Here is a 9890-nt window from a genome sequence, read left to right as displayed (position 1 = left end):
GTTCTTCTTTATTATGATAATACCCTTCTCATGGCCCATAGAGGAGTCAGGAATGCAGCTGTCCCTGGAGACACTAGAGGGGGGCCACGTTCCTCCGTGTGCTGGCGTAAAGCTTTTAGCAAGGACACTAGAGGCGTCATGGATGCAGCTGTCTGGGGGGACACTAGAGGGCGCCACGTTCCTCCGTGTGCTGAGGTAAAGCTTTTAGCAAGGACACTTGAGGCGTCATGGATGCAGCTGCCCCTGGGGGGACACTAGAGGGCGCCACGTTCCTGCTTGTGCTGGCGCAGAGCTTGGAGGAAGATCTGCTTCACCTGCACCATCATCTCATTGTAGAGTTTCAGGTCGTCCTCCTTCGTTTTCAGGGCGCTCTTTAGAGCTGATTTTAAAGCTTCGTTTTCTTCTACTTTAATTTCAAGCCTAAAATATGAAGGCGATATTCAAAACAAAGCAACAATATGCATGGCACACCAAACCTGAAGTCTCATCTGGTTCCTCCCTACCCCCTTCATCAACACAGCTAATAATATTCTTAATTACATACATGTTAGGGCCAATTATGTCATCACTGGGTCTCATTACGTACTTTCTTTTCGACCCAATGATGTCATCACGTGGTCTTGACGTGCAATGCAGGCAGACCATGGCTGGTGGGAGGAGCCGGCAGGCTTTCTGAAAACATCATAGCACCGTGCTTCAGTACTCCTCTCCAGAGCCCTCAGCCCTGATGCAAGCAGTGGGTTGGCTCTTTGGAGGATTTATCAAAATGCATTGAGAGGTGGATATCAGTCCGGAGGAGTGGGCATTCCTAGGTGGCCGCAATTGCATGCAGACCACCCTAGGTAACATCCTGAGCCTCCATGATTGAAAGAACTGAATCCAATGAGTAAAAGGGGCGGGGCAGGGACAGTCAGGCTGGGGAGGAAAGTGCTAGATGGTCCAGACAGTGTGGCGGGCTCTGTCTGACTTGCTGCAGCTTCTAATGCACATTGTGAGAAGCTTCCAGTGTGCAGTGATATCAGAGGAAGAGAGGAGCCGGATTGGAGGGAAGTCCGGAGTTCAGCTTTAAGACGGGTGACCCAGCTTTTCTCTTATACAGATAAGCAGCATTGTTTGGTCAATGACCAGCCCACAGCCTGATGAATAGCCATGCAAGAGAAAAAGCACACCGATGACATCATCATCCTGCTATAAGAATGGAGTGATGGGGAGGGAAGAACGCATGTGCTCCCGGGGGACCGGACATGAATGATATATGACAGAACAGCCTGCTTAGCAATGTTATATTCCAGGTATTCTGCAGAGCGTACAGAGCAGAAGCTGTATACTTTCAGACTCTCTATGCGACTGAAACTCGGTATGGACTTGTCTGAACACAGTAAAGGGGAGGATCACAGCTGTGTGTGTAATCCTAGCTTCAGCTATTCAGCTCTGTAAAACAGAAGGCTTATTCCTAGACAGAGTAGAAAGTCAGGTCACCAGCACTCAAAATAATTAAAATGAATAAGTCCTTTTTATTGGACAAGTGTGTCACAATAATCAACAGAGCCGACTTAAAAATAATAAAATAAAAACATTTGTATAACAGAATACGTTCCCTTTAAAACATGACAGCATGGACCCGGAAGCAGCCCAGTAACCCGGACTGGGGAGCAGCAGAGAGCGGACTTACTTTGTGCTGAGCTCCTCGAGCTGAGTCTCCAGTGGAACGTTGGAGGATAAATCGGAGGATTCATTGAAATTCCGGAAGAGTCGGGAGTTGCTGAGCGACTGTCCTATAGAGAGAATATTGGCTGTAAGTCGCGGGGAGTATTCAGTACATTTATACTGAGCAGACAATGGAGACGGAGTGAGGGAGGCCGAACACGGGGCAGCAAGTTACTTAAAGGTACATTAACCTCCCTAAAGCTGGTCACATCCATGTCCTGGTCATGATATACAGGCAGTCCCCGAGTTACATACATCTGACTTACATACGACTCCGACTTACAAACGGAGGCTATTACTGTACAGCAGGGGTAGTTGTGATACTACCGCGCTCCTGCCGACGAGGAGAGCCCGCCTTTTTTGGGTCTGGTTCGTAGTACCGTACGTATTAGTCCTAGCATATTTGTCCTAGCTGCATGGTCACACGCCGATGTTGGGCGGCGTGTGTTAATGCGGCGGGAATCTATACAGAGAGAGGGGAGCTATGGCTGGGATCGATTTAAGGAAGCTGGCGTTTTGATGTATATCCTGAGGCAGAGATTGCGCTTCTCATATTTGATCGCCGTCGGCTCTCTCTCCATCCTCTCTGTTGTCCTTGACTGTTTCTGGGGATGACTCCCCTACTGTGCGGATCCACTCACCACTAATATCCCACTTATGGTATTTATGCTACCTCCAACTTCCTGATGAAGCTTCGGCGAAATGCATAGAAGGCTGGACGCAGTACAGACTTGCAGTATATCTTTTGATTATGACTATTTGTATAAAATTATTTATTATTATGTAATTGTTTAAAATAAGTTCATTGTATCTATTATGCATGCATCATGCACATGTACAGAGTCCAGGGAGGTCTTATGCTGTTTGATCATGGATACTGGCGGGTATATTTTTATTATGTGGATCTTGTAATCTTTTAATAAATAAATGTCATTTTATTATGTAATTTTGTCATTACTATGTTGTATTATCCCTAATTGCATTTTTTGACACCTTAAAAGCCCCATCTCTTTTTTTGCCTAGTACCGTACGTACATTACAGGAAGTTGGCTCTTGTTCGACGTGCATGAGACGGGTGCCCGTCTCTTCTTCCGGGTCACTGTGAGGTTTTTACTGCGGTCTGTATCCTCATTAGAAAGATTTAATCTCACTTCCTGTCCTGGAGACAACAGGAAGTTAATGGAAATCTACCTCTAGAAAGGGAAATTCACTCCTGTAAGAGTAATCATGGGGAAAAAGGTGTCTCCGCTGAAGCTTTATCACCAATCCTTGTTTCCACGACAAACGAAAATTTTCAAAATCCAATTGTCACAGGGACAGAAAGGGAGGGGAAATCTTCTGAACAGGGGCACACACAGCAAAACGTTACAGGGGGTTAACCCTTCCCTATGCTATCCAAAACTAAAAAAATAATTTTTGGCTGGAGTTACACTCAAGAAATGTGGCTGTACCAACTTACATACAAATTCAACTTAGAGAACTATGGGGTCAGGGCTTTTCCCCATAGTTCTCCTAAGGGTGACGGGAGGACACAAACTAGCGTCCTCCCGTTACCCTAAGCTCAGTATATAGGGAGCTACAGCTCGCGGTATACTGAGACGCCGCAGCCTGATCTAGAGGCAGAGCCAGCTGTACCTGACCCCTCCCCCGTCCGATCCACCAGTCAGCGCTATAGGAGCGGGGAATCCAGCCCCTCCCCTGTCATGGCAGAGAGCCGTGACAGGATCGAGAGGTGAGCGAACGCCGGTATGTGTTCGCTCATCTCCCGATCTACTGAGCCAACCTGTGACAGTCTCATTGTCACAGGTCGGCTAGAACTATGAGGTGAGTGAAAAGCACTCACCTCGTAGTTCTCCTTTAAGAACAAACCTACAGACCCGATCTTGTTCGTAACTCAACTAACCAGAAGCCGATTAATCGATGATTGAAGAAGTTGACAACTTTTTCAATAATCGATTATAATCGATTATGTCGATTAGTTGTTGCAGCCCTACTGGGGACTGTCTGTAGTTATACCAAGGTCATGGCTGCTGCTGGCATTCTACTTGGTCACCGTCCTGGGGGCGCTGAATGACCGCAACCCCCAGAATAACATAGTGACTTGACCAAACGCATAGACTTTACGTGGCAGCATGGTGTAATGCCTATTGTGGGGTTGCCAAACCCATTTGTAGGGCTGGTGCCATGATTTTGGCAAGTGTAAACATTTGAAGGTAAAAATCCTGCCTAAAAGGAGATACAACAAGGTTCCCCCTTTCAGGACAAGCCCCCGCCCACTCGTTACTCTTCAACCCAATAAGGGTGCCTTAGTTGCGATTTAGGGCACAGTAATGGCGGGGTGACGAGTAGGCAGGGCTTGGCTCCAATGACAAGGAAGAGGAGCCCTTAGCAATAAAGCCAAACTAGTATCAAAGTGGCAAACAGCTGTCATACCGGCTTTGCCGCGAGCGGACATCTTTTGTGTGGCGCCGTTCTTTGCGGCGTCCATCTTTATCCTCTCCAGCTGCTGCTCTAGGTGAACAGAGCGCCGTCTCTCTTCCTGCAGCTTCTTCTCCGCTTCCAGAGCCTTCATATTGTTCTCCTCCACCCTCCTCTGCAGGACTGACACCAGCTCCATCAGCCGGTCCCTCTCCACCTCGGCGGCCTGACACAGCGCTCTGTATTCGGCGTACTGCGCCCGCAGCTCCGAGCTGTCACACACAGGGAGGGAAAACGCAGAATGTGATCTATGTAACAATGTATATACAGTGACAGCACCATTCACAACCAGGCTTCTACGTTTCCTTACAGCATGTGCAGTGTATAACCCGTAGTACAGGTCACATTTAGGCCTCATTCACATGGGAAACGGCCGGCACGTACAGCTCCGTGCTGCGTACACGGCAGTATCGGCAGCTCCCGGGAAGGGCAGGTGCTGCGTGTGATTAGTACTCAGCCCCTGTCCTTCGCTATGGGAGTATGCGGCCATACGCCGCCCTACGCTCACCCACCCTGCACGTCTGTGCAGGTGCGGGTGAGCGTACTCGTACGCCGGCAGGATGGATCCTGTCTGCGTCCGAGCCGGGACACCCGCACCCGTACGGACCTGCACATGAGGTGAGCGTAGGGGGGCGTATGGCCACGTACTCCCATAGAGAAGGACAGGGGCTGCGTACTAATCACACGCAGCACCTGTCCTTCCCGGGAGCTGCCCGATACGGGCGTGCACGCAGCACGGAGCTGTACGTGCCGGCCGTTTCCCATGTGAATGAGGCCTAACACGCATGCAATTGTTGCCTGAACCCCTTTATTGAAAAAAAGGATTGCAACCGTGATCAGTAGATATCGGGTGCAATGCTCTGGCTCCTGCTGACTCCTCCTCCTGTCCATGTTGTCCTACCATGTTATGGACATTCAGTAACATGTGACCATGTTTACAGATTTAGGATAATATGATTTATTCTAAAAGACAATTAACAATTATGCGTTCAGAGTGTATGTATATCCTAACAATGAACTTCTCTTATTTGCTTCCTTTTGGGCCCACGAAATATCCCATTGATCGTGTTTTGTTATAATCTGGTCAATAAGTGCAAAAAAATATAAAAATACCTGTTGATCCTGCCCGAAATCCAGTGAGCCAATAACCTGTGCCTATCCTGAAGTGTTATCAGTTACATTGTTCTCTCTGTGGGCTACAGAACACCTCCACCTATCTTATAGTAATAAGGAGAGGACGACGTGTTCTATAGTCCTAGAACAGTGGTGGCAAACCTCGGCACTCCAGCTGTTTTGGAACTACAAGTCCCATGAGGCATTGCAAGGCTCTGACAGCCACAGACATAACTCCCAGAGGCAGATGCATGTTGGGATTTGTAGTTTTGGCACAGCTGGAGTGCCAAGGTTCGCCACAACTGTCCTAGAACAATAGAAATCGCCAGCACTCCGTAAATGAAATAAAAAAAAAAAGTAAATTTATTTGGACTAAACGTCACACGTATTGCATAATCCAACGTTTCGGGACCACGCAGGGTCCCTTCGTCTCATCTCTGCCCTGATGAGGGGACCCTGCATGGTCCTGAAACGTTGGATTGGAGTGCTAGTGATTTCTATTGTTCATTGACTGTTGTACACGGCGCCATCCGTGATTGTCACTGCGAGCACCGCTATTTTCACTTGGACCGGAAGCGCTGTAAGGAGTGCAGGGGGACCTACTGTTTTCTGGAATTCTACAGTCCTAGCACATTTCTTGTAGTAGGGTAACAACACTGGATACAGTGCAGTGAGTGAGCGTTGTCACCTTAGCACAGGAAGTGTGTTACCTGTGGGATCACCAGGTAAAAATAAAAGTAAAAGACCAGAAAAAGAAAACTAATGCGGCCATCACCAGGACTTTCCATCTGATTCACGCGGACATTCTAGGTTTTGAGTCCTGTGTGTGCTATGTCCGTGTTCCAGTCCAGCTATAACCCAGACACAAAATGCTTCTTTCTCCCCGGGCTGTCTCTCCTTGCTCTACTGGCTGTCTCTCCTCTCTCTCTTTCCTGGCCATCTCTCCTCACTCTCTCCCCTGGCCGTCTCTCCTCACTCTCTCCCCTGGCCGTCTCTCCTCTCTCTCTCTCCCCTGGCTGTCTCTCCTCTCTCTCTCTCGCCTGGCTGTCTCTCCTCTCTCTCTCTCGCCTGGCTGTCTCTCCTCTCTCTCTCCCCTGGCCGTCTCTCCTCTCTCTCTCCCCTGGCCATCTCTCCTCGCTCTATCCTGTATATTCTCCGAAAAGGCAATTCCCGCACGGCGTTAGAGTGTTGGGGTTTTCCTCGAAGAAAAGGTGGCAGCCCTAGCCACCACATCTAAGGATTGTCAGGCTGCAATATATGACACTTTGTTTTGGGGTGTGGATGCACTTTAACAGTCTCCTAGGCAGGCCGGTGCAGTCAGAGAATTCAGAGCAGTAATAGGGATTTGACGCCTTCATATCGCACCTTCCAGATGAAGAAGCCATGCCGATGACAGGAGGTGGAGCTGCGACGGTCTCTACCAGCTCGTGTCCCAGTTTGGAAACTGTCCTGCTTACAAAGATAAAATAAGAAGTGCTATAAAAATCTCTCGCTTGTCTCAGGCAGAATCAGCGTCATCTGTCCCAGTTCATGAAGCCATTACAAAGCCAGACTGCCAAATATACACCTTAAAAGTAGAACTCCGGCCTTTATTTTTGTGTGTTTTGGATGGAGTGGAGGAAGGGGAGGGTTATTTTTGGGGGGGGGGGGATCTCTCTAATGGGACACATACAGTAATATATGACAGAGTGGGAGACCTTGCAGAATCCAGACAGCAATAAAAACAAGACAGGGGATCCAGCCTTTCCCTCCCTTTCTAATGCAAAATAAATACATTCTGAAGCAGATATAAACCCCTAAAGGCCTAAAATCTCATATAATCTAATAAAAGTATTTTTTTAAACCTGCAGCTTTCATTAAAAAAAATCCCTGGAGATGCTAAAATGACTGTCCTTGTTCAAGTACTTCCTGTTATAGGGTGACAACGTTCTGCCCCTGTCTCCCAATTGCACTTTTGCATTGTCACCCTGTCACATGAAGACTACAAGCAGCTGTCCTGACACATATTACACAGGCATGGTCCACTGTTGTCACCATCACAATTCCTCCACTCCCGAAAGAGGTGCCACAGAGGGTCACATGATGGCAGACTTAAGTGAGTGTAATGGGATTTTAAATTTGTCAATGGAGGGGAGAGAGGAGGGAGGGACGGGCAGAGCTGTGCAGAAATACAGCATACATATAGATCGAGCAAGTATAGCTGCTCTTGTGAATAAATAAATAGAAACAGATGCATAAAGTATTCATTATAATTAAGGATGCACTGATACCCAAACTAGTATCGGTGCAGAGGATTTGGGCAAGTACTGGGCCAAATACTCCGATGCCTAGCCCGTCCGGTATCAGGAATACTTCCGGTATCAGGAAGCTGGGCAGTGCGTCATTCCGTCATCACGCTACCCGGCTTCCTGATTGACCCGGAAGCCGGCTCCATGGCCAATCAGGACTAGCCACCCAGCTTCCAGATTAGCAGGGAAGCTGTCCCCGTGCTTCTCGTCACTAGGTGACGAGGAGGCATGGAGCCGGCTTTCTGGCCAATCAGGAAGCCGGGCGCCGTGTAATGATGCGGCGCCCGGCTTACCGATTGGTCGGGAAGCCAGCTTCATGCTCCCACGTCACCTCATGACGAGGGAGCATGGAGCCGGCTTCCCGGCCGATCAGGAAGCCGGGTGTCGCGTCATTACACAGCGCCCGGCTTCCTGATTGGCCAGAAAGCCGGCTCCATGCCTCCTCGTCACCCAGTGACGAGAAGCAAGGGGACGGCTTCCCTGCTAAACGGGAAGCGGGGTGGCGAGTCTTTACACGCCGCCTGGCTTCCTGAATGGGACTTCCGGTACTCGGTATCGGTGAGTACCGAAAAAACATATCGGTACTCGATACCGAAATACCGGTATCGGTGCATCCTTATTTATAACAATGTTATTGGCATTAGGCTGAGCTGTCATATTCAAATACATATCAAATTAAAGCACAAAAGATAATAAAACAAAACAAGAATGGATCAATGCAGCCAAAATACCCCATGGGCACCCATTATATACTGTTTCTTTAAATGCCTGAAAAAACTTCAGGGCGGTATTACCTAGCTGAGCCCATGTGACCGCTGCTGTCAGACAGTGACCGCACTGAAAGCCGGTGATCCATCCCGATCCCATTATGTGACACTTCTGCTAAAGTTTTCATGCTGGACGGCCTTTTAGGGGAACTCTAGAGAGAAAACACCGATATTCAGGAATTATACTCAACAAATGTATAAAATGTTAATTTGGCTCTGCGCTGTATAATTAATTACTTAGAAAGCAGAAAAATTGCCTACAGCCGTTAGTATTCTGCATTTCTGTACAGAGGACTACAACTCCCAGCAATACTTTATAAAGAAATGCAGAATGGCAATGGCTATAGGGGACTACAACTCCCAGCATTACTCTCTACAGAAATGCAGAATAACTCCATCAGTTATAGAGGACTACAAAAAACATGGTCACAGAACTTAGGTACACACAGAAGATAAAAGGCAATCACCTCATCTCCTCCTCGCGGCGGGAACATCATGTAGCTGGGACCTTTTGGCTAAGATCAAGTGTAGTATCTGTTCTTATCAGTTTTCGGTGGGGAAAAGAACCGTCCTTGCGGGGGATGGTTACTTAGTACTCGCTGGAGTGAAAGAGCGTGTGGGGCGGCTTCCTGTGAGAGGGGAACCGCTCAGTACATGGCTTTCTGACTGAACGGATGCGAAGCTTGGTCTGGCTCGAGGGTTCGGGGGCGGCAGAAGCCCGTGGTGTTGTGCCCCCTGGGGGTGGCGTCCCAGGGGTGCGCAGAAAGTCACATGGGTATGGGACCCCACTTGACTCACTGTGCACTTGGTCACACACCACCTTGCTTTTTCTGCACGACGCCTCTTGGACAGGCCTTATGGCTAGTCCGGGGCAATATTTTTGCACTCCGGCCCCTAAGGCCTGTCAGCGTGGTGCACTGACACTTTAGTATTATTTATTGCACTCTATGCACGATGCACGAATGCTTTTTTTTGATTGAAACCCACAGATTGCTGAAGGTGCAGGTTCCTTCGGGGCCTATTCCTGATGTAGGGAGGAGGTTCTGTGCCTCTTACGGGGGTCTCTGCCTCCTCCCACCCAGGAAGTGGGTCTCTCTTCGGGAGAGCCCACTTGCCAAGTACTATGGGGGACCTGTTTCGGCAGGTCCCCAGAGGAAAGGTCCACCGGCCTTCGGGTTGGTGGACCATAGTATCTCAACCCCTGTCAGGAGCCTTGCGCCCCGGGGGGTCGGGAAATGGGTCCCTTCTTCGGAAGGACCTTGCACCCTTGTGCACGTTTTTGTGTGCTGTGATTTCACGGTTCACTTTTTTTGTTCACAGGGGGAAGTTTGTTGAGATGCACGTCCACGGGCTTCAAGAAAAATCATGTAGCTGGGAGAGGCGGTGGGCTGTGTGATCAGGAAGCTGCTTGCTGGGTCCTCCCGGCTGAGGCCCCAGCACTGCTTCACCTTTTCCTTGCAGGCTGCTCTGCCTGACTCTGGCCTCACTCCTCTTTGGACGGTCGGCCCCCCCACCATCTCTTGCTCTACCTCGCCAC

The 9890-nt window shown here is 49.0% G+C and overlaps 1 protein-coding gene across 1 annotated transcript in view; it reads right to left on the bottom strand.

Annotated features, from left to right (window-relative positions):
* Positions 1-203: 203 nt before the first annotated feature.
* Positions 204-9890, bottom strand: part of CCDC13 (coiled-coil domain containing 13) — a 28173-nt gene continuing 18486 nt past the window's right edge. Inside the window, exons 11-15 of the mRNA XM_018558639.1 lie at positions 8381-8505; positions 6664-6747; positions 4141-4397; positions 1673-1775; positions 204-420 (exon numbers count right to left, since the gene is read on the bottom strand). Coding sequence (XP_018414141.1) covers positions 255-420; positions 1673-1775; positions 4141-4397; positions 6664-6747; positions 8381-8505 — 735 coding nt within the window. The 3' untranslated portion in view covers positions 204-254. The remainder of the gene's footprint in view (positions 421-1672; positions 1776-4140; positions 4398-6663; positions 6748-8380; positions 8506-9890) is intronic.

The sequence above is a fragment of the Nanorana parkeri genome, unplaced genomic scaffold, assembly GCF_000935625.1.
Source record: "Nanorana parkeri isolate BGI_ZX_2015 unplaced genomic scaffold, ASM93562v1 scaffold351, whole genome shotgun sequence".
In the NCBI taxonomy this organism is placed as follows: Eukaryota; Metazoa; Chordata; class Amphibia; order Anura; family Dicroglossidae; genus Nanorana; species Nanorana parkeri.
The sequence above is the reverse complement of the archived record's forward strand: the minus strand, read 5'-3'. Positions and strand labels throughout refer to the sequence as shown.